This window comes from Euprymna scolopes, chromosome 32 (genome assembly GCF_053919585.1).
Source record: "Euprymna scolopes isolate OS-2025 chromosome 32, ASM5391958v1, whole genome shotgun sequence".
NCBI lineage: Eukaryota > Metazoa > Mollusca > Cephalopoda > Sepiida > Sepiolidae > Euprymna > Euprymna scolopes.
Window position 1 is genome coordinate 70,934,275 of NC_136513.1, and position 26,190 is coordinate 70,960,464.

Consider the following 26,190-nt stretch of genomic DNA (forward strand, 5'->3'; position numbering starts at 1 on the left):
GAGGGTGGAAGAGAAAGAGAGAAAGGGGAGGAGAAGTATGGAGCAAGTAATAGTTAAAAAGAAATAAGAAGGTGAGAAAGAGGAGAAACAAAACAGAGAGCGAATAGAGCGGAAGTGATAGGCAAAACAAAACATACAAAATTAAAGAGATAGATATGGGCAAGAATCGAGAGAGAGAGAGAGAGAGAGAAGGGGGTGGAGAAAAATAGGTTATGTAAGAAGTAACTGATAGATAAATAAACAGAGAAAAAGAGAACACGTTAAGAGAACGGTGGGTGGTATAGTGTTAATCATACCAACAGAAAGAAGACAGACGAAAAAAAAAGGAAAGAGAAATAGAAAAAAGCGAATAACGTAGTTTAACTATTAAAAACACGATAGTCAATCGATGTGGAGATATTTTCATCTGGTCTACACTATTCCCAAGGTATGTTATGCATCGTTACATTAACAAAAAATATGCATTCATAGTTAATGTCAATTCATTAATATCTGTTTCCATAAGACATTTTTTTTTCTGGTGGATTTTTATTAGCAGGCCAACTCGGCGTTGCCCTTGGAATGGAAAAACAAAATGAAAGAGTTAAAAAAATTGTGTTAGCATCATCTGTCTTTCATGACAGCTTCTGTATGTTAAGAATTAGTAGGTTTAAAAAACGTTTCTTATAGATCGTCTTAATCTGGCCTAGTGATTCTCGCACTTGACTCGTTGTCTTTAGGTTTTGGTTGCGATCTCAGTTCGCGTATTATTTTTTTTTTTTACTTACAAAAAGTGAATTGTTTAGAAAAGTCAAAATACTCGCATGCACATGTCCCAGTGTCTTTCCGTGTTTTAAAAGTATTTATACACACACATTATTATTATTATTATTATTATCATTATTATTATTATTATTATTATTATTATTATTATTATTATTATTATTTACAGATAATTTCATCGATTTAACAGTAGATTCTCTACAGTGCAATGTAGATTACAATGTATTGTAAACTAAATCACTGCGGGAGGCATGTGAAGTTTCCTCCTGGGTCACACCAAATAGGAGTCTATTTTACTAGAGTAGGCAATCAGTCTTCAGTGCCTCGTAAATAATCGTGTGACAGTTCCCACACTAACATTAAACTGCGCACTCGTTGTCTCTGTAGATACATTACGGTCCTTATCCATGACATTCTTTATTTTACTAATCTACTATGGTGTTGTGACTTTCTTATTCCTTCACACCTCTCATAATCCCTCACGGACTCCCTGTCTTCCTTGAATCTCTTATGCCACTCAAAAACTGATGTCGATTTATGCCGGATGGTCCAAAACCAGTTTTTCTAAGTTTAAAACAGAATTTTATTGCATATTCTTTTTTAAAATGTCCTCACGTCTAGATTGCATTTTTGAAATTCACCAGCTATGACAATCAGACTTTAGTAGGTGTATTCCAATTCCTGCTATAGCTGTACCAGGATGAAAACTAATTAAAATATTTTCAACGTGTCTGAATACACTATATATAAATTTTCAAGTCTATGAATAAAAAATGCGTTGAGTATATAGGTTGAGAAGTGTCCACACACACACACACAAATATATATATATATATATATATATATATATATATATATATATATATATATATATATATATATATATATATATATATACACACTAGAAGAATACATTTTTAAAAATAAAATTAATTCCCAGAACAGAACAAATTGACAATTGTTTATTTCTCCTTGCGAAGAGTTAAATAAAGATAACAAATATTATGTCTAGAATACTAAACCCTTTTTTAATTAAGATCAGTTTCGCGATTTTAATTGTCTGAAATATCTCTAATTCTGAGACTTAAGCTTAAGGCATCATAAAAAGACTCTTCAATTCAAAGGATCTCGTCTAATAACGAGATATCAAACGTTATGCAAATAACATTTGAACATTCAAATCGGTGTCGAACATATTCTGCCTCTTTAAAAACTTTTAAAAAACTTTAAAGGAAGTGAAATGTGGGAAACACTTATTACTTTATGTCGCACAATTATTGTTAAATTTTCACAAACGATATTCACCCACTCTTTGCATAAAACTGAATAAAATTAAATATAAGCCATAACGCATAGCAGTTATGTTTCAAAATCTATAATGATTGGTTGATTAGTAAACTTTATACCGGATAATATCTAAATAAAGCTAATCTTATATATAGCAGCAAATACAACTAGCACAACAGGGAATGAATGCTAACCGTGCCCATCGATACATTTCCCTCTCCTCCAGTAGTAGTGTGGTCATCTATTTGTTAAAAACTTTTTTAATCATATCCTCCAATAACTGAGGAAAAATATGTTTGACTGCAGATTTTAAAATATTATATACTAGCATTTCAACCCGGCTTTGCTCGGGCCCTATGTACTGTTTATAACTTTATGTGCATATGTATGTATTAAAAAGCGTCCATATGTACGGTAATGTCTTTCTATATAATAGGCTTCCTAAACTACCACAGAGAAAAGTTCGTAGAGACAGAAGACTGAATTTTTTTTAAATTTTGACCCCAATTTTGAACCCTTAACATTTATTGTTTTGGGCTCAAATCAAATTAAAATGTTTGACCCATGTCAAAGTAATCTACATCTAAAATTTAAAGTGTTTAGACCCAAAATTGGCGAAGGAATTTGGTAGAGCCTGCAAACGTCAACTCTATTAACTTTGACCAAATTGGCAGCCAAATTTTCGTCCCAAAACTGATTAAAAAGCTTTCAGCATGTTTGAATACTCGTTATGTAAAATTTCAAATGTTTAGACTCAAAATTCGCTTAATAGTTTGTTAGAGATCGCAAAGGTCAAATCTTTTAAACTTTTACCCCTTTGGCAGCGAAAATGTGGGACAAAAACCGATTACGAAGCTTGCCTTATGTCTGAATACACTTTATGTAAAATTTCAAATGTTTAGACCAAAAATTGGCTGAGTAATTTTGTAGAGACCGCAGATGTAAAATTTTGTTTAAACTTGACCCCAATTATGAACTATTAGCATTTATTGTTTTGGGCTCAAATTGAATTATAAAGTTAGATCCATGTCCAAGTTATCTATATCTAAGATTTCAAGTGTTTAGACTAAAAATTGGCGGAGGAGTTTGGTAGAGTTTTCGAAGACCAAAGGTTGGACTTTGACCCCTTAATAGCAACATTTCTGGTCGGAACCTGATTAAAAACAGTTTCCCAAATCTCAATACCATCATGGCAAATTTCGAGTCTGTAAACCGAAAATTGACAGAGGTATTTGGAAAGAAAATGTACACAGACAGACACACGTGTGTGTGTGTGTGTGTGTGTGTGTGTGTGTGTGTGTGTGTGTGTGTGTGTGTGTGTGTGTTAATCGTTACACCCTGCACTGATTATTCCCGAAAGGATGAAATACTAGGTATTTATTAATTATTATAGTATATATATATATATATACATATATATATATATATATATATATATATATATATATATAACGAAATAAGATAATCCTTTTTTTCTTGTACCCATTTGTGAATTTTGCCGTTTTCCTTACTTTGAACAATCTTCTAATAACGCGATTTCTTTTGGATTTTACTTGTGGAAATGGAAATTTAATCAACCTTTTTGGATTTTACCGTTATTGGATATTTTACTCTTACCCAGACCGTCCATTCACGTGTAATCACCTTTTTCTTCCACCTATTCCCTCTGCTTTACTATTTGGAACCAAGTAAGATCTATAATTTACTTATAGTTTCATTAAGTACTTTTGCAAGCAAAATCCGATCCCGCATTTTGCTAATCCTTACCCTCTGATGAGAAGGAAAGTGTTTCTTCAAAACTCCGCGGATTAAGAACTATCCACTTATTTTTAACACAACAAAACAGCAAATGCAGACTCTGTGGGAAAAGAGACGAAATGATAAACCATATAGTAAGCGATTGCAGCAAACTGGCCGGAAAGGAATATAAGAACAAGCACGACCAAGTGGGGAGGGCAGTACACTGGGAATTCTACAAATATCTCGAACGCACAGACAAATGGTACAAGCATAAGCCGGTAACAGTGCTTGAAAACGAGAATCACAAAATCCCTGGGACATGGACATACAAACAGATAAACCCATTCAAGCAAGAAGACCGGATGTCGTAATAATTAACAAGAAAGAAAAACCCTGTCACATTGCTGTTCCAGCTAACCACAGGGAAAATATCAAAGAGAAGAAGAAACAGAGCAAATACACAGAGATAGCCAGAGAGCTGGAACGGATATGGATGATAAAAAGAAAACGAAATAATACCTATAATAGTAGGAGCACTAAGAATAATTTCGAAAAACTTTGAAAAAAGAATGGGAGAAATTGGAATCAGAGGAATGGCTGCAAAGATATAATGAATAACAATAATGAAAGCAGCGGAAATATTAAGGACACCCCTTGAATGTGGAAACTAATACACATGAGCCACATGCACGGGTCAGACAAACTGCTACAAAGGCAAAACAAGAAAAAGCGTCACATGGAAGCAAGAACATTGAAACTGCATATCTATAAGTTCTTTATCCTCTTACCATCCCCTCCCATTGCCCCCTTTCACCCCCCCCCCAAAAAAAAAAGTCGAGAAGGGTCAAAGAGGATGGAAAGATCGAGAAGAGTGCACTGACTAGACCGTCGCTGGACAAGTGCGAAAAGGTTTGGGACTTCTGGGAGCCTATTGTCACTCAATTCCAGTGGAGACCAATGGTCGCTGCCAGCGAGAAATCAATGATAAGCGGCTGTTGCGATAACGCAAATTCATTTGCAAATGTTATCGAAAGAGATGGAGAATACTGAAAATCTGGGGAGACTCGTTGTCACTCAGCTTCCGGGAACACCACAAGTTTTTTTCAAGGAGAGATCTTTGATGACCTGTGTGAAAGTTCCTTGAGTGTTAATAATAAGGTTTATTACCAACACTAATTTCAGTGGAGATAACAAGTCACTGCCAAATATCACACTTTATTATCATTATCATAATCAATTATTTGGTCTTATTTATTATTGCTATTATTACTACTAGTGAGACCTGTGGAAATTTCACAACGGACTCTTTCATATGTAATATATGTTGACATTAGAGACGCCCTGATTTCAGCTCCAACCTCGTATTATTTATTATTTTGTTAAAACTGCAAAAGTATTTACCTAATCAAGCAGGACGATCGGCGTAGCCCGGTCGTAAAATACGTTTAAATATGATATTTTTATTCATGCAGATTTTGTATATATTATTATTATAGAGCCAATTTTATCGATTCTTATATATTATAAAGTTATGATTTAAATAAAATTAAAAATATATCCATATGACTTGGGTACATTAGCTTGAATCGAAACCGAAACCAAAACTCATGGAAATTATATATATATATACAGCTGTACCAGGCCACGCGTTGCTGTGGCTCATTTTGTTAAAATGGAACACATTCCTCAAGAAAAATTGCATTTTGTTCGTTTATTTACTTTTATTATATTTTGCAATTTTTAATCAATAAAAGTTATTTTTTCCCCAAAAAAAAGATTAATTTTTTACCATAAATTGTTAGGTGAAAGTTTTTTTTTCAGGAAAACTTGCACTTTTTTTTTAAAGAAATTTGGCAGTAAACGTTTCTCTTTGAAAACGATTTTTTTATTATAAAAAGAACAGATGAATGCTTTACATGTAAATATTTATGTGAATGTAGAGAAAAGTTTGATTTTTTTTTCATGAGAATGTACAAATTATTTTCTTTTAACAGATGTTCAGAAAATAAACAGAAAAATACTTTCATCATTAATTATGCAGAAAAATAAATAAAATGTTTATTTAGTGCTTCAACATTATGCTTATAAATTACGATAAAACTTGCTGAGTATGCGCTATTTTACGGTTGTTGTAAAAATGGAAAGGAAACTTAAATTTCACTCCATTTTAATCTTTCTTAATTTTTTAATTGTGCCCCCCAACGAATATAATAAAAACAGGAACATTCAACAATTGTACTTTATGTATATAAAACACAAAATATTTAAAAAAAAAAAAAAAAAAAAAAAAAGTTAATAACGAAAGGGAAATAATTCCATTTTTAAACGAAAAAGTCATTTTGGTATATCTTTTTGTTATTTTTTACATAAGTCCAGCTTACCATTCACATTTGAAATGTCGAGATTTATAGGTTGTCGGGTACGTTTACAACGAATAAACACTCCAATCTAGTAGATGTATCAGAATTTTTGTAAGAATTTTTGACACCCCTATCACGAAACTGCGAATAAAATATAAAAAACTCGTAATTTCTCCTTTAAAAGTGGGTTGTTTATTTTCTTTATGGATTATACTTCCAAAATGAACTATTAAAGTTGTTTTAAAATTAATACTTTTTTTAAAAAACAGTAATGAATTTTACGAACTCAATATTTTTCAATTTTTAAACTTTAAAAATCTATCAAAATTTTTCTATTGACTCTATTTTTACGATATTTTCAGGATCAATGTGAAATTTTATGCTCTTTCCAATAAGCTGAATATAATATTTTAGACAAACGTTTTTTTAATTCACGCCCCCCCCATTTTCAAGTTTCTATTAAAAAGTAAATAATCAATTTACTCACCAAGTTTTATATATCACAAATTGAAGAGAAAAGGTCAATAAATAATATATTCAAATTTAAAACAAAAAAGTAGTGTTTTTTAGAAATTTACCTGTAAAGTCCGAAGTTTAAAACCTTTTTAAAAAAACACGGTCCTTGCTCCTTTAATTGAAAAAAAATTAGGGCTTGAATTACATTTTTCGAGGAGTTATAATCTTGGAAAGACGGGGTGGAATTATTCACTATTTTTCACGAATTTTCTAACGCACCTACCAATCTACCCATGTGAGAACGGCTTTCGGAATATCACCCTTAACCTTGCCAGTATACCCGAAAAGCTATAAAAGTCGACGTGTCGAATGTGAACGATGAGTTGGACGTAATGTATAAATGTACTGATTTTGAAAGGGAACGAAATTCAAATTTCCGTTCCATTTTACAACAACCGTAAAGCAGAGCATTCTATGCAAATTTTACATAACTTCCTGTATTAATGCTATATTTTTAAGCAAAAAAAATTTAGGTTTGGCTATAAATTCCTAAACTCATTTCACCCTAAATAATTTAGGTGACTGAAACAGGAATCTAATTGAATCTTTAATTTCCTGATAGTGAGAAATTTATTTTTCTTCGAGTTATATCGAATTCATTAATACGGACTTTAGGGGCTTTTTTCGGAATGTTCCTGTAAATATTATTTTTTATTGTTACAAATTACGATGCTTTATTTATATAAGAAAAGCAAAAATAAATTCTTGTGTTTTTTTATTTACTACTGAAAACCATAACTTTAGAAGGTATTTTTTGTTTAAACAAAATAAAACATTTTCACTAAGATTTAAGTAAAAATAATTAGTTCATTATATTCTGCGATCATTATTTGATAAATTCTGAAATGTTCACTAAAATTGGTTAATTTCCTGATTTTTGGTGAATTTTTAAGTAAAGTGAAGGGTCAACATGTTTATACACTTTGAGCGTCGGCATTCATTGTCTGTCCCTACCATTTTGTGATGAATATTTGATAGCAAAACGACCACGTGTGGTTAATTTAAATCAAATTTCAATCACATGGTTACATTATCAATAATCATGTGATTAAACCCATTGAAAATTTACCGATATTGTAAACACATTATGTTTACATTAAGCCTGTGAGACCAAAATATACTTTTCTGACATTTAAAAAAACCCGCGAGGTCAGGAGAAAGAAATGTCCAGAAAATCGCTAGATTTTTAACTTTTATCATCTGAAATTTTCAAAAATCGCTAATTCACCCACCCACCCCAAAAAAAACTCCATATTTTAACTCCCTACACTACAATAATTATAAATATAGTATATTCAATATAAAAAATGTTCCGTGTTTTCTCACTATATGTTTCTGGAATTATATTGAAGCGGTTAGCTCCCCAGAAGGCTTACATATTTTATCAGCTAGTTTTACCTGTGTTTTTCAGAGGGGGTATTTTTTTATTTTTGCAAGAAACAAATCATAAACTCAAACTTTTTATAATAAAAGTTAAATTGAAATATACTGCAAATTAAACATCACAATAATGGTGCAACATATTTTGAAATTAGAAAATAAAAAAAAACAAAAAAACTTTGCTTTAGCAGTTAAAAGTATGTAGGTTGGTCGATAATTAAATTCTACTGTATTGGTATGAGTTTTTTTTGTTTTTTTTTTTGTTGTTGTTTCTTGCTTTTTACAATTTTCGACTAAATACTTCTAAATTAAGCGGGATTGCTTAGATCGTATTTTAAACTAAACTTCGGAGGTTGGAATGCCCCCCACCTAAAATATACTTGGAAAAATCGATTTTATAGCGAGATTAAGGAATGGTTAGCCGAAAAAAAGGTGAAAAACAAAACAAATAATAAATAAATAATTGTTACCAAAGGCAATAAATGCTACTTCTTTTTTACTTATATGAATGAGTTTATTTTATGTTTTAAAGTATTTTCAAGCGCTTTTCTTTATTTTTGAATCTAAAATTGCGGGTGTGTGGGTGCCAAATATCTCCAGATTTTCTAGAATTCCTCGCTAGATTGCAAACGAAATCTCCAGATCTAGCAGGAAAACCGCTAAATTGGAAACACTGGTCACGTGACAGGAAGCGGTAATAAATAATTGTCCCTAAATAAAAAAAAATGGCCTATCAGTACAAAGAAAACCACCTATTTATCATAGAAAAATTAAGTACAATGTTATAATTAAAAATAAATATATAAAAACACACATGGATATAGTAAACATATTATACCAAAACGTGGAAGCCATCCGTCCAGTGGTTTTTTAAACTATTAATTGCGAACCAAGAGTTATATTTATATATATATATATATATATATATATATATATATATATATATATATATATATATATATATATACCAAGGATTTCGATTTCGAATATAGCTGAAGAAACGTAATATATCTGCAGTCTTTCCGTTTTAATTTTCCTACTTTTTTCTTTCTCTTCCACACTTTTTCTTCCTTTTTCCCCTCCTTTCTTTCTTCTGTTTATTTTTTTCTTTTTCTCTTTCTATTTTGAAACAAAACTTAATCCTCACTTCTTCTTTTTTTGTTGTCTTTGCATTAAAGACCATTTCTTTCTTATTCTAAATCAAATGTAATGTGACCTCCTGATAATTTTTGTCTGATCGCTGAATCCTTGGATAATTTTCATTACAAATTAAGCTGATGAGCAATATCACTTGAAGAGGTTTCTAGTTACTAGTAACTGGCTGACCGGAAAATACTCATGAATGTTTGGCGACATATTAATGCATCTGTAAAACAAATAAAAGGTACGTACTGTCCTACTTCGGTATTGAGCACTCTTGTATTAACCTCGTTTCAACTTCATTGTTTACTTTACCTTTGAATTACCTTAAATTTTATATATATATATATATATATATATATATATATATATATATATATCTATACACACATAACAACTTATTTCTACTTTCTTTTGCAGGTTCATCCTGATTAATTTTTACAGAGAATCCTCTTCTGAGTTACACGATGAAATTGGAACTGATTTTAAATGCGTTCATTCTCAACGGTCTGTATTTTCAACTAACCGAATCGGAAAATATTCTGTTTCTTTCTTTCCCATATTACGGCCACATCAACCCAATGGTGAGAGTAGCTGACCAATTGACAAAATTCGGCCACACCAGCTACATTAGTATTCCTGAGAAATTTAGAGATAAGTTCAGCCTAACGACAAAAGGAGTAAACTTGTTCATCATCGAGGAATTTCCAGAGTTAGAAATAATGAATAAATACTTGGATGAAGTGTTACGGTTTCGAAGCAACCCTCCAATCAAGGAAACATTTTCGGCATACCATAAAGTATGTGATCGCTATCTTCTAAACGACGAACTCTTTTTAAAGTTAAAATCTTTTAATGCTTCCTTAGTGGTTGTTGATGCATACTTCGTAAGCAACTGCTTTGCTGTTTTCGCATACAGACTGGATGTACCTTTTATCCTCCAAGGGGTACACAACCAGATCAACATACATCGAACAACATGGCCGATTTCAGTTCTTTCATATATACCGATCGGCCCAGCTGTAGGAACTTCATTTAAAGGAAGAATCTCTAACACGATTTTTAATTTACTTGAATACTTGAAACCAGCAATGGGTACCCCTGGTAGAAAGATAAAAGACTATGCACCCGAACGAGCGGACATTTCGTTTGATGATCTTATACGACAAGCAAAGCTGTATGTCATCGATTCTGACTTATATCTGAATTCAGCACTTCCGGCTCTTCCAAATGTGAAATATATCGGAGGAATAGCCCTACGTCCGGCAATGCCACTCGTTGAAATTTTTCTTGATTTTGTTAAAGCTTCTAAAAATGGAGTTATTGTTGTGTCTCCGGGAACTGTTGTTGGTCCCGATTGGGATGTTTACGCTAATAAAATGGCCGAAGCGTTTAGTAAGGTTAAATACGATGTCGTCTGGAAACAATCAAATTCTTCTTATTCCCGCCAAAATATACTCCTAACAAAATGGCTGCCTCAGAACGATCTTCTTGCTCATCCAAATACTAAATTATTCATCACACACTGCGGGAATAGTGGGAGATATGAAAGTCTTTATCACGCTGTCCCAGTCATTAGCTTTCCAGTGATTGCGGATCAGTTCTTTAATAGTGAAGGGATGAAATTGAAAGGTTTCGGGATTTCAATGAATCTTTATAATTTCACAGTAGACGAGTTGGTTGAAAATATTAAGGAGGTTTTTGAGAATCAAAAGTACAAGAAAAACATTGCAAAGGCCAGCGAGTTATTTCGATCTAAACGACAACTTCCATCTGAAAAAGTTGGGCATCTTATAAACAAGATCGTGAAATATGGAGGCGACCATTTGCGATCAGAACTTCAGAATATTCCGTTGTATCAATTTTTTATGCTTGATATTTTGGCCGTCGTTTTCGCGGCCATTTTCTTCGTCTTGTTTGTGACGGTTTATTTGGCGCGCAAATGTTTTGCATTTGTTTGTAGAAAGAAAAAGGCAAAACGAGAATAAAATTATTCTTTTTTTTTACAGATTGACTCTTCATTATTACTGGCATTTTCACAATGTTTGGATCGTTGAATCCTACAGCCTTCAGAATAGGAGTAAGGCCGACATATGTTAATAAATAACAAAATAATCCTGCGATTCTTTCCCTAAATCGTATTGTATATATGATTCCCATATGAATAAAATAACTGCGAAATTGTTAATATCATTCACAATTTTTTCCGCAATCTAACTTTATTTTTACAAAGTTTTGCTCATTGTATTTTGCGACCTTCTTTAGCATGTAAGGGATGCTTGAATATGTTTATAAATGAAATACTCGTTCTGTATATAGTTGTGTAGGACGAATCCCCCTCAACAAAATAATATAATTTACAATATTTTCTTATGTTTTATTGCAAATCAACTTTAATGCGACTTTATTGTCTACCAGATGTTTCTGAATTTTTTAGATAAAGTTTGATAATTCGAATTATTTCGATTCATCAGACTAATGTTCTCATTTTTCGTGTTATTTACTCAATGTTTTGATTGATATAGCCTCCGACCTTCTTCAGGTGTATCTTTCGAATTCAGTCATCTTTCTGTTGTACTCCTCAATGACTGTGGCGCTGTGGATAAGGTGCTGGGTAAATTATATTTATAAGTTACACTCTCCTTGGACGACATTCAAAATACAACAGAAAATTTCTTAGTAATTTTACCCAGTTACAAGAGAATGTTACCACCGTGAATTAAATAAATAGTTCTGTTCGAAATTCCTTGCTGATTCCTGAGAAAAATATTCATGAGTTCGCTACCATAAACACCTGAAAATAGTTGGATGTTACATCAACTGAAATGTTCAAATGACACTCAAGATGAGAACAGTAGTTCGTAGAATCCAAATAATACGAATAGAATATCTTTTTTCCGGCGGTGATATTTTCGTGATTATTATATTATTATGATTATTATAATATTATTACATGATTATGATTATTACAATATTATTATTATTATTATTATTATTATTATTATTATTATTATTGTTATTATTATTATTGTTATTATTATTATTGTTATTATTATTATTATTGTTATTATTATTATTATTATTATTATTATTGTTATTATTATTATTATTATTATTATTATTATTGTTATTATTATTATTATTGTTATTATTATTATTATTATTATTATTATTATTATTATTGTTATTATTATTATTATTGTTATTATTATTATTATTATTATTATTATTATTATTGTTATTATTATTATTATTATTATTATTATTATTATTGTTATTATTATTATTATTATTATTATTATTATTATTATTATTGTTATTATTATTATTATTATTATTATTATTATTATTATGATGATGATGATGATTTGATTTTGAATGTTCTTCGCCCTTTTATACAAACAAAAATATTGATTAATTTAACTTTTATATACATTTTATCAGTTTTATCTGCTTAGTTATACATGTTTCGGTTACCGAATCGTATCAACGATTCAGTAACATCACCAGATTTTACAGAAAATATTATTATGATTAGGAAAAACGATATTAGAAGAACCCCCACCCAAAAAAAGAGTCGACGACAGTTAAGTTTTTAGATTTAAGAAACATTGGAAGGTAGTAAGGGGTAAGGGGGGGTTAAAATATTCAACCAGACAAGGAAAGGAATAGAAGTGGGGGGGAAAGAGAAAGGGTAAAAAAATGTTCTGCAATAGTATTGTGCACTCTTTTCAGGTTTTTACTAATTACAATTTTTGCTTTATATATATATATATATATATATATATATATATATATATATATATATATATATATATATATATATAACAGATTAGGGTCTTACAGTAACAAGAATCGAATAAGGTTACTAAATAAGTATACAGTTTATACAACTAAGCGGAATGTTAGAACGACGATCTTTTAAAACAAATAGAAATATTTGACAGCTAAAGAAGTTACAAATAAAAAAAAGGTCGATGATAACAAATATTGATCTCATTTAAGCGTATTTTAGACCAAGCCATGCCTTGGGGGCACTATTATCTATTGAATATAATATACCATTCAATAAAGAATGGGTTCAATAATTATAATAAATACGAAATCTGCATAAATTAAAATACTATATTGAACATATTTTACGACCGGGCATTTAAGGTGTTTTCCTTAATATTTTAGCCGTTTTCATTATTGCTACCTGCTATAACTTCTCAGTAAACGTCCCATGATTATAATTTCTCCCGTTATTTTTCAAACTTTTTCGGGGTTGTTCCCAGTGTTCTTTTGACTGTCTTTATATTCTAGATTTCTTTCAACTCTCTGGCCAGTTTCGTGTATTGGCTTCGCTTCTTCATCTCCTTAATATTCACCCTGTGTTTTCGTGAGTCTTATCTTTTCTCGTCCTTATAAAGCATGCGTCTAGCTGTTTCTCACGGGGATGAAAACCGGAAAAACGAAGCTTGATTGTCATATATTTTTCATATTTTACTACACACATATACACACACACGCACACACACACGCACACACACACACACACACATACACACACACACACACATATATATATATATATATATATTGTGTATTTAGGCAGCATGTTTTCATTCAGACAGGTATTTTTGAATAGCACGGAGTGTTCTTGCTTAATGAGCGTTTTTTATAATTTTTCAATTTTTCGAATTGTCGTTCTTATTTCTCGGTTGAATCTGTGCAATAAATTCTATAGTTGTTTTGATACATCTGTTTGTTATGGTTGTTTTTGCAAGTACTTTCGACTGAGTTTTAACAGTCGTCTCCAGGCAGTTTTGATTATCGTTCGTTTAAAATCTGGATGCGTTTATATGCTTCAGCTAAATATTGAAAAAATACAAAATAGCTCCGCGTTATGGTTGTGTTTGCAAGTACTTTCGACTGAGTTTCAACAGTCGTCTCCAGGCAGTTTTGATTATCATTCGTTTAAAATCTGGATGCGTTTATATGGTTCAGCTTAATATTGAAAAAATACAAAATAGCTCCGCGTTATTCAACAACACTTCTCTGAATATATACTAATTCTAAAAAATCTAACAAATACTCTAGATTTATAAACAAAAGATTGAAGTGCACGAAATACCAGTTTGGCTAGATATTATAGCAAGTGTATCCATGCTGAGATTCGAGACCCAATAGGCCAGTTACAGCCAAAGTTGATCAGCAGTTAAGCATCGACAGTCAGTGCCCAACAAACGGTACAGATGAAAAAAATCTATCATGAAATGTATTCTAGATATATTTTATCACGTAGCATGAGAAATGTATTTCTTAGAAAAGTATTGCGTTTACGCTAAGAGTGAAACGTTAATATGATGCTGAAGTCTTCGTTACAACTGGTCATGGTAATTATATACAGCCGAAGAACTGCGTTGCTATGCGAATTACGGACCTCAACCATTATTTACTGAAGATCGAACGTCTATTTTAGTGTGCGCACATGCATTTATTTTTCTGCTAAAATAAGTTTATAAATAAAAATAATCCAAGAAAATAATATTTACCTAATATTACGTTTACGTTCATTTGATATTGAAAAGTAATAAAATCAACATAAAAATGAACCGAAAAGAAAAAATTGCATGTGATTTAATATGAAAAATAGACAATTGTATTTACTTTAAAATACTTTCGATTAATTACTTAATTTGTGTCATGTAATACAAATCCTTGATTGTGATTTGTGGCAGCCAGTGGCGGTCAAAAGCTGGCATAAAATGTGACGTCACTCTAATAGTTGTTTTTCATAAATTAAATAATTCTTTTACAACGTCGGGACATTATCAAATTATCCACAAAATAGGAATTTAAAAAGAACTATTTAATTCTTTAGGTTTTGTGGGTGGGGAACTACCCCCCTACAAAATTTAATCAAAAACAAATACCCATTCCCGGATCATTTAGAAACGTGGAACCGATTTCTTTTTTGTCTTTTGATTTTCAATATTTTAGAAAAACAAAATTTGTGCCAAATGGCGGTATGTGACTGTTTACTAAACTGATATTTTTATTTTATTTCTTTTTTCTGTTTTTTTATTATTATTATTATTTTTATTTATTTGATTTTAAAAAGTATATTTAATCTTATATGACATATTTGTCTGGCTCTCTATATATGTAGATATGTCTCTTATATATATTTATATATATAATTCCTTGTTTTTAATAAAATATTGTAAGTTCAAGTCTACATTATCTTGATTTTTTCTACTTATATATATATGTGTGTGTGTGTGTGTGTGTGTGTGTGTGTGTGTGTGTGTGTGTGTGTGTGTGTGTGTGTGTGTGTGTGTGTGTGTGTGTGTGTGTGTTTTATTATTTAAACCTCGGGAGTATTTGCCTAAATCATTACAAGATTGTTTCTATAAACAGGATAAACAAATTATCCAGCCAATGTCATCAGATAATTTAAGCCAAAATGAATTAAAAGGAAATATTTATGATTACATACGGATATTAAAAACTAAGAGGGGGAGTAATGGATAGAGAGGAAGAATAGAGAGAAAGAAAGGAGGAAAGGAGGAAATGAAAAAGTATATTTAAATAAATTAAAATTAGAATTAGAATTTTTAAAAAAGAGAGGAAAGGAAATGGGGTTGAGGATGTCAGTAAGAAGTTGTTTGTTAGAAAGGACAGAATAAAAAAGGAACAATATGACAAAATAAGAAGATAGAAAGGATAAAATGGCGGAAGTCTATAGTTTCTGTGTATAATAAAAAGGCGCTGAAAGGGGAAACAAGTGACGGATTTTTCTCTGTTTTTTTACCAAATATACCTCTTACTATATATATTGTTTTTTAAAATATAATTATCCACTGACACGTGTTTCGTCATCTACGACCCATGAGAGTGGCTGAATCTAGCGAGATTCGAAATCGGGACCCCACAATTATGAGTCCACCCTCTTTATCCGCTATCCATTCTCGCCAACTGTTTTCGTAAATAATCGAATTCATTCACAAACTTATCACAAAAACAAATAACATATAAGCAAATCGCGATCGAGAATGGCCCAGCGGATAAAGAGGTTAAGCACATGATCGTGGGGTCCCGATTTCGAATCTCGCTAGATTCAGCCACTCTGATGAGTTGTAGACGACGAAAAACCTTTCAGTTGATAATTATATTTTTAAAAGAATATATACACCAGTGTGGGGATACCAAATTGGGTAAAGGGAAAATTATTCCCAACTCGCATTTAGGTAAAAATGCACTTTCGTAAATAATTGGATTCATTCAAAACGTATCGCAAAAACAAAAACAAATAACATATAATCTTATTATATATATATATATATATATATATATATATATATATATATAATTATTTACTATAATAATTATTAAATATCTACAGACACTAGTAGTTCATCCTTTCGGGAATTATCATTGCGTCGTGTCAGGATTAACACAGGTCGATAGATTCGAACCCAGCAACAGAAGCCATCTCTGGCTTGGCTTCATTAGCAAGGACCCAATCTATTCGGCCACCGTCAACCGCGAGAAATACGGTTAAAATTTAACCATTTATTTTTAAATGTTTTCAACGTCGGTCAGAGTGATCTAATCAGTATATGACGATCTGCGCATAAGAGCTAAATTGACTGACTTTATTAACCTGAGAGTGCTCAACGTTAAGAAATGAGTTTCTTAAAGGGACTGACATAATTATTTACTATAATAATTATTAAATACTTACATACACTAGCGTTTCATCCTTTCGGGAATCATATCGTAAGCCTTTCTGTAATCGATCCATGCTGCACTCAGATTCATCTTCTTCCTCTTTGCACCCTGCATTACTGCCTTATCAATCATTAGTTGCTCCTTAGTACCTCTCGAGCCTTTCCGACACCCTTTCTGTTCATTACTCACAAGATGTCCATAAACTTTTTCTACAAAGATTCCGGTTAACAGTTTCCACATTAGTGGTAGACATGTAATTGGTCTGTAATTGCTGGCAGCTGCTTCCTTTGCAGGATCCTTCCAAATCAGTGTCGTCCTTCCCTTAACAAGCCAATCAGATATATCTCCCGACTCTACGGCCTTTTGCAGGGCAGCATCTATAGGTGAATGAATGCATTGGAACTGTTTGAACCAAAATCCTATCACTCCATCTGGACCAGGTACCTTCAGTTTGTCATCCTTCGTATGCTAGCATTCACGTCATCAATGGTTTCCTCAACGTTCTCCATCTGCTGCATTCCTGATAGCCTTTCTCTGACCTCTCCCAACCAGCTAGCGGTCTTATTATGTCGCCCTTCGACAGACCAAATCCCTGAATAGCATACTGAGAAAGTTCCAAGCCGGACACAAGTTCTTTAATACAAAAAAAATGAACCACCTCATGTACAAGGCTGATCTGAAACTTTTTACAAGGATCGAAAAGGAACTAGAGGCACTAATTAACATAACCAGGATCTTCAGCCAGGATATCCAGATGGAGTTTGGTATGGAAAAGTGTGCACTACTAGTTATAAGAAGGGGAAAACTAGAGACAACAGAAGGTATGGAGCCAAACGGAGTTGAGAACGCTAGGGTAACAAGACGCTTATAAATGAGTTCTGGAAGCAGACACTATCAAAGCAACAGAAATGGAAGAGAAAATTGGAAATGAATACCTCAGGAGAACAAGAAAACTCCTGGAAACTAAATTATATAGCAGAAACCTAATAAAACGTATAAATACATGTGCAGTATCACTAGTAACATGCTCTGGATAGCTCGATCAGAAGACCAGGAAACTTATGCACTACACCCAAAGGACGATGTTGACCGACTTTACATGAAAAGGAAAGAAGGCGAAAGAAGACTGGTTGGTATAGAAAACTGTGTGAAAGACACAGAATAGAACTAGAAAAACATAATGCAAAACACGGAAAGGATAATCGTGGCAGCGAGCAGTAGACACTGAAAAAAAATCAACAAAACAGAGACAAAGGATGAAACGAATAAAGAAAAATGGGAAGAAAAAAAAACATGGAAGATTCACAAGGATAAAAAGATGAAAATAACGAAAACACTTAGACATGGGTGCAAAAAGGACACATAAGCCGAGAAACCGAATCCCTAATAACCGTGGCACAAGATAACTCCATAAGAACCAACTACATCAAAGCAAAGATCGACAAAACACAAGAAAATAGCAAATGTAGACGCTGTGGACAAAGAGACGAAACGATAAACCATATAGTAAGTGAATGCTACAAACTGGCCCAAAAGGATTACAACAACAGACACAACCAAGTAGGAAAGGCAGTACACTGGGAACTATGCAAACAACAGCACCTCGAACGCACAGACAAGTGGTATGAACATAAGCCAGCAACAGTACTTGAAAACGAGAATCACAAAATCCTATAAGACATGGACATACAGACGGACAAACCCATCCAAGCAAGAAGACCAGATGTCGTAATAATTAACAAGAAAAAAAGTCCTGTAAAATCGTAGACTTTGCTGTTCCAGCAGACAACAGAGTGTATATCAAAGAAAATTAAAAACGATAAGATGTTCTCATCCTACCACCGTTTATTTATTTATTCAAATGGAGTTGCAGCGCACACTATGCTGGGAAGACATCGCAAAGATTGGATTTTCGTTTTAAACAATACATCAAAGATTCGTTATGCAACTTTTTACCTTCAGATGTCCTGAGTAATGCATACGGGATTTGCGAGCACCTTATCAATAACCATATTTTAAATAACCATATTATAAATACACATATTATAAATAACTATATTGTAAATAAACATATTATAAATAACTATATTGTAAATAACCATAATATAAATAACCATATTATAAATAGACATATTATAAATAAACATATTATAAATAAACATGTTATAAAAATCATATTATAAATAAACATATTATAAATTATCATATTAAAAATAAACATATTATAAATAACCATACTGCAAATGACCATATTACAATTAACTACCTTATAAATAAACATATTATAAATAACCATATAATAAATAACCATATTATAAATAACCATATTATAAATAAACATATTATAAATAAATATATTATAAACAACCATATTATAAATAACCATATTATAAAAAAACATATTATAAATAACAATATTATAAATAGCAATACATAAAAAAACAGATTATAAATAAACATATTATAAATAACCATATCATAAATAAACATATTATAAATAACCCTATTATAAATAGACATAGTATAAATAACAATATTATTAATAACCATATTATAAATAAACAGATAATAAATAAACATATTATAAATAAACATATTATAAATAAACATACTATAAATAAACATATTACAAATAACAATATTATAAATAAACATATTATAAATAACCATATTATAAATAAACATATTATAAATAAAAATATTACAAATAACTTTATAATGAATAAACATATTATGAATAACCATATCAATGATAAACAGATGATAAATAACAATATTATAAATAACCATATAATACATACTCATATTATAAAAAACCATATCATAAATAAACATATTATAAATAACCATTTTATAAATAACCATATTATAAATAAACATATTATAAATAACCATATTATAAATTACCATATTATAAATAACCATGGTATAAATAACCATATTATAAATAAACATATCATAAATAATGATATTATAAATAACCATAAATAACCATATTATAAATAAACCTATTGGAAATAACCATATTATAAATAAACATATTATACATAATGATATTATAAATAAACATATTGTAAATAACTAAATTATAAATAACCATATTAAATATGACCATATTAAATATAACCATACAATAAATAAAAAATATTACAAATAACCATAATATAAATACCCATATTATAAACAAACTATTATAAATAAACGTATAATAAATAACCATATTATAAATAAACATATTATAAATAAACATGTTATAAAAATCATATTATAAATAAATATATTATAAATAACCATATTATAAATAAACATATTAAAAATAAACATTTTATAAAAATCATATTATAAATAAACATATTATAAATAACCATATTATAAATAAACATATTATAAATAAACATATTATAAATAATCATATTATAAATAACTATATTATAAATAAACATATTATAAATAACCATATTTATGGTTAACATATGATAAATAAACATTTTATAAATAACCATATTAGTAATAAACATATTATACATAACCATATTATAAATAACCATATTATAAATAAACATATTACAAATAACCATATTATAAAAAAAATATTATAAATAAAAATATTATGGATAACAATTTTATAAATTACCATATTATAAATAACCATATTATAAATAACCATTTTATGAGTAAACATATTATAAATAAACATATTATAAATAACCATATTATAAATAACCATATTATAAATAAACATATTAATAATAAACATATGATAAATAAACATATTATAAATAACCATATTATAAATAAAGATATTTTACATAACTATATTATAAATAAACATATTATAAATACACATATTATAAATAACTATATTATAAATAAACATATTATAAATAACCATATTATTAAAAACCATATTATAAATAAACATATTATGAATAACCATATTATAAATAAACATATAAATAACCATATTATAAATAACCATATTATAAATAAACATATTATAAATAACCATGTTATAAATAAACATATTATAAATAACCATATTATAAATAACCATAGTATAAATAAACATATTATAAATTACCATATTATAAATAAACATATTTTAAATAACCATATTATAAATTACCATATTATAAATAACTATATTATAAATAACCATTGTATAAATTAACATATTATAAATAAACATATTATAAATAACCATTTTATAAATTACCAGATTATAAATAACCATATTATAAATAACCATTTTATGAGTAAACATATTATAAATAAACATATTATAAATATCCATATTATAATTAACCATATTATAAATAAACATATTTTAAATAACCATATTATAAATAACCATATTATAAATAACCATATTATAAATAAACATATTATAAATAACCATATTATAAATAACCATAGTATAAATAAACATATTATAAATAACCATTTTATAAATAAACATATTATAAATAACCATTTTATAAATAAACATAATATAAATAACCATATTATAAATAACCATATTATAAATAACCATATTATAAATAACCATATTATAAATAAAAATATTATAAATAAACATATTATAAATAACCATATTATAAATAACCATATTATAAATAAACATATTATTAATAACCATATTATAAATAACCATAGTATAAATAAACATATTATAAATAACCATATTATAAATAAACATATTATGAATAACCATGTTATAAATAAACATATTATAAATAACCATATTATAAATAGCCATAGTGTAAATAAACATATTATAAATAACCATTTTATAAATAAACATATTATAAATAACCATATTATAAATAACCATATTATAAATAACCATATTATAAATAACCATATTATAAATAACCATATTATAAATAACCATATTATAAATAACCATATTATAAATAAAAATATTATAAATAACCATATCATAAATAAACATATTATAAATAACCATATTATAAATAACCATATTATAAATAACCATATTATAAATAAACATATTATAAACAACCATATTATAAATAACCATATTATAAATAAACATATTATAAAAAACCATTTTATAAATAACCATATTATAAATAAACATATTATAAATAACCATATTATAAATTACCATATTATAAATAACTATGGTATAAATAACCATATTATAAATAACCATGTTATAAATAACCATATTATAAATAACCATATTATAATTAACCATATTATAAATAACCATGTTATAAATAAACATATTATGAATAACCATGCTGTATTACAAATTTCAGTGCTGACATAATCTTAAGTAGGTTGCTCTTACTCCTTCATCTAAAACTTCTAAAAATCATTTGTAAGAGAGAAAATCTCTTAGGACTTAAGTTGATTCCGATGTGATTGTTTTCTCCTTTATTTTTCTATATATTTTTTTATTTATATATTTATCTCTCTCTCGCCATATTCATGGCAATTATTTAATCGCAAATTTCCACGATTTAGTTCTGTTGAGCGAGGAAGCAAACCATGGTTAGCTACCTGTTATTTTCCTTTTTTTTTAATTTTTTATCGTCATGTATATTGGTCTATATTTTGCCATAAAATATATGTGTGTGTGCGTGTCTCAATTAACTTATTTCTGATTTCTTTTGTAGACTGACCTTGAGGAAGAATTTTATAAAGAATTACAATGAAATTGGAACAGATATTAAATGCATTAATTCTCAGTGGTCCGTATTTTCCACTGACCAAATCAGAAAATATTCTGTTTCTATCTTTCCCATATTACGGCCACATCAACCCAATGGTGAGAGTAGCTGACCAATTGACAAAATTCGGCCACACCAGCTACATTAGTATTCCTGAGAAATTTAGAGATAAGTTCAGCCTAACGACAAAAGGAGTAAACTTGTTCATCATCGAGGAATTTCCAGAGTTAGAAATAATGAATAAATACTTGGATGAAGTGTTACGGTTTCGAAGCAACCCTCTAATCAAGGAAGCATTTTCGGCATACCGTAAAGTATGTGATCGCTATCTTCCAAACAACGAACTCTTTTTAAAGTTAAAATCTTTTAATGCTTCCTTAGTGGTTGTTGATGCATACTTCGTAAGCAACTGCTTTACTGTTTTCGCATACAGACTGGATGTACCTTTTATCCTCCAAGGGATCCACAACCAGATCAACATACATCGAACAACATGACCGATTTCAGTTTATTCAACTATACCGATGACCTCAGCTGTAGAAACTTCATTTAAAGGAAGCATTATTAAAACATTCATTAATTTACATCAGTACTTGACACCAGCACCAGGTACCCTGCTAGTAAAATAAAAGACTATGTACTCGAACGAGAAGACATTTCTTTTGATGATCTTATCCGGTAAGCAAGCTTTATGTCATCGATGTTCACTTATCTTAATCCAGCACTTCCGGCGCTTCCCAATGTGAAATATATCGGAGGAATAGCCCTACGCCCAGCAATGCCGCTGAGGGGAAATTATCTGGATTTTGTTAAAGCTTTTAAAAATGGAATTATTGTTGTGTCTCCGGGAACTGTTGTCGGTCCCGATTGGGATGTTTACGCTAATAAAATGGCCGAAGCGTTTAGTAAGGTTAAAAACGATGTCGTCTGGAAACAATCAAATTCTTCTTATTCCCGCCAAAATATACTCCTAACAAAATGGCTGCCTCAGAACGATCTTCTTGCTCATCCAAATACTAAATTATTCATCACACACTGCGGGAATAGTGGGAGATATGAAAGTCTTTATCACGCTGTCCCGGTCATTAGCTTTCCAGTGATTGCGGATCAGTTCTTTAATAGTGAAGGGATGAAATTGAAAGGTTTCGGGATTTCAATGAATCTTTATAATTTCACAGTAGACGAGTTGGTTGAAAATATTAAGGAGGTGATTGAGAATCCAAAATACAAGAAAAACATTGCAAAGGCCAGCGAGTTATTTCGATCTAAACGACAACTTCCATCTGAAAAAGTTGGGCATCTTATAAACAAGATCGTGAAATATGGAGGCGACCATTTGCGATCAGATCTGCAGAATATCCCGTTGTATCAATTTCTTATGCTTGATATTTTATTATTGACAATGCTTACATAGAACCGTAGAGAATCGGGGCACATGGTGCAGTGGATAGAGGCGTCGAGTCTCTACGGTTCCAGGTGAGAACTGTATGAAGATAGGGGTCTCAATCTGACAAAGAGCGGCGCATTCTGTGTGTGAAATCATTAAATATGACGGTGATAATTTGTGCTCAGAACTTCAAGGTGTTCCACTGTATGGGTTTTTAATGCTGGATGTTTATGCCTTTATTGAAACAGTTTGTATTCGGTGTTTATCTCTCGCATTAAGAAAACGGAATAAAATTAACAACCTCTCTATTGGACTCTTGGCGGGCTTCTTTTTTTTCGCAGCTTGTTTGAAATCCGGTGAATTAAATGCTAGTGGAAGGTCTCTTCCCTGTTATTTTGTGTTGATGTGATTCTACGTTTCCCCCCTTTTCATAACATGCATTTTACTGATCATAACAACAATTAACTTATCTTATAATAATATCAAAAGTTTCAGTCTTTTCTTTTTTTCAAATATATTCGTATCTTTGCGATTGATAGCAACGATTTATATGTGGATAGTTATTTGCATATTGTCCATTAGACTTTTCTACGCAAATGACCTTGCTCTTTATTTTCACAGGGATTGCTTCATTTTGTATGTCTCCGCTCTTGAATATCAAGGGTGAAATTTTATCTGTCTTAGATTGTCTTTGCTACATTATACTTTCTATTTATTCTTTTTGTATCGTTCACCTTCTGACAATGACAAAATAGTTAATACACAATTAAAAAAAAGGAATATATATATAAGTGAACGTATCTGTGTGTGTGTTTGTGTGTGTACATTTTCCAACGCAATAACTCTGTCAATGTTCAGTCTACAGACTCGAAATTTGACATACAGGGTACTGAGATTGGCGAAAATCTCTGGAATCCGTTTTCGGCCAGAAATTTGGCTGTTAAGGGGTCAAAGTTCAACAATTAGACCTTTGAGAACTCTACCAAAACTCCTCCGCCAATTTTGGGTCTACACACTTGAAATTTTAGATGTAGGTTCCTTGGACATGGCTCTAACTTAATAATTTGAGTCCAAAACAATAAATGTTAAGGGGTTATAATAGGGGTAAAAGTTTTTTAAAAAATTGACCGATTTTTTTTTTTTTTTTTGCTCAACATACACCTCCAAACACCCGGGCAACGCCGGGATTAAATGCTAGTTAAAAAAGAAATAGAATGAAATGATTTGTAAACTTTATATTGAGTATGATATATCTAACAATCGAGAACTTGTAAACCAAAAAGAACTCTAACCCTAACCCTAATCCTCATTTTTAACACTTTTGCCGTTTCAAAAATCTTACAAGTTGTTTATCACGTGTAGAAATTATGCGTATTCAGTAGAAAAGTTTATTTTAATATGCTTTATGCGAATTCTGTGTTCGTGTATATTTCGAGAGTTATATATACACAAGACTACGCTTAATCCGTCGGATCAGTATATGTTACACCTAGCTATGGAATAGTAAGTATAGAAATATTACTAAAAATATGCGCGCTTGTGCGTACAACAATGGTCACCACTTTTAATATAAGGAATTACATTGATAATATTCAGAAAATTACTCATTTGCGGAAAATTTAAATGCGATATTCGTTTTTAGCATATGCAAAAAACCTTTACAAGTCGTCATTTTATTTGGTTTCCTTCTTTACCTTTTCCTTTAGAAAAGGTAAAGATGAAAACCAAGTAAAAGTTTACCAAAACTTCTTTGTTTATATTTGCTTTTAAAAAAAAATACATTATATACAGTGTTAGTCATCCGTGCCTTAAATTTGTCTTACGTCACTTCCGCCGAAAACAAAAAGTGCGACTTTTAACAAAAGCTAGTATGGCATAAATCACTTACTATGAGTCCACGGCTATAACTTTTTTCCGTTTTTAACAAGCTAAAAGTCTATTGTTTGCATAATCTCCAAAGCATTAATAAATATTTGTAAGTAATTTTAATGTCTTGAAACTGCAAATTACAGAATCTAATGCAATAAAAAAAAACTTAAAGATAGTTTAAATCATAAAGAAAAACTGAAGCAAATACGTAAAAAAGGGTAACTGCTATTGCGTTTGGTTACAGGTACAGTGAGAAATAGGATTGACTGGTTAAATGGTTTAATTTCTTTGTTTTATTTTTATTTATTTATTTTTTTTTTAACCAACC

At 30.0% G+C, this 26,190-nt stretch overlaps 2 protein-coding genes across 2 annotated transcripts; both read left to right on the top strand.

Moving 5' to 3' along the window:
• Window positions 1-235: 235 nt before the first annotated feature.
• Window positions 236-15,408, top strand: LOC145256418 (UDP-glucuronosyltransferase 1A3-like). The gene is made up of 2 exons (XM_080115296.1): window positions 236-427; window positions 9,606-15,408. The coding sequence occupies exon 2, from the start codon at window positions 9,653-9,655 to the stop codon at window positions 11,171-11,173; it is 1,521 nt and encodes a 506-aa protein (XP_079971422.1). The 5' UTR covers window positions 236-427; window positions 9,606-9,652; the 3' UTR covers window positions 11,174-15,408.
• A 7,889-nt stretch (window positions 15,409-23,297) lies between these two features.
• LOC145256160 (UDP-glucuronosyltransferase 2B2-like) lies at window positions 23,298-24,020 on the top strand. The gene has a single exon (XM_080114747.1). The coding sequence runs from the start codon at window positions 23,298-23,300 to the stop codon at window positions 24,018-24,020; it is 723 nt and encodes a 240-aa protein (XP_079970873.1).
• Window positions 24,021-26,190: the final 2,170 nt, after the last annotated feature.

Bases quoted from the DNA above. Each gene is read 5' to 3' on its own strand.
- LOC145256418 (XM_080115296.1), top strand. From the start codon at position 9,653: ATGAAATTGGAACTGATTTTAAATGCGTTCATTCTCAACGGTCTGTAT.
- LOC145256160 (XM_080114747.1), top strand. From the start codon at position 23,298: ATGTCATCGATGTTCACTTATCTTAATCCAGCACTTCCGGCGCTTCCC.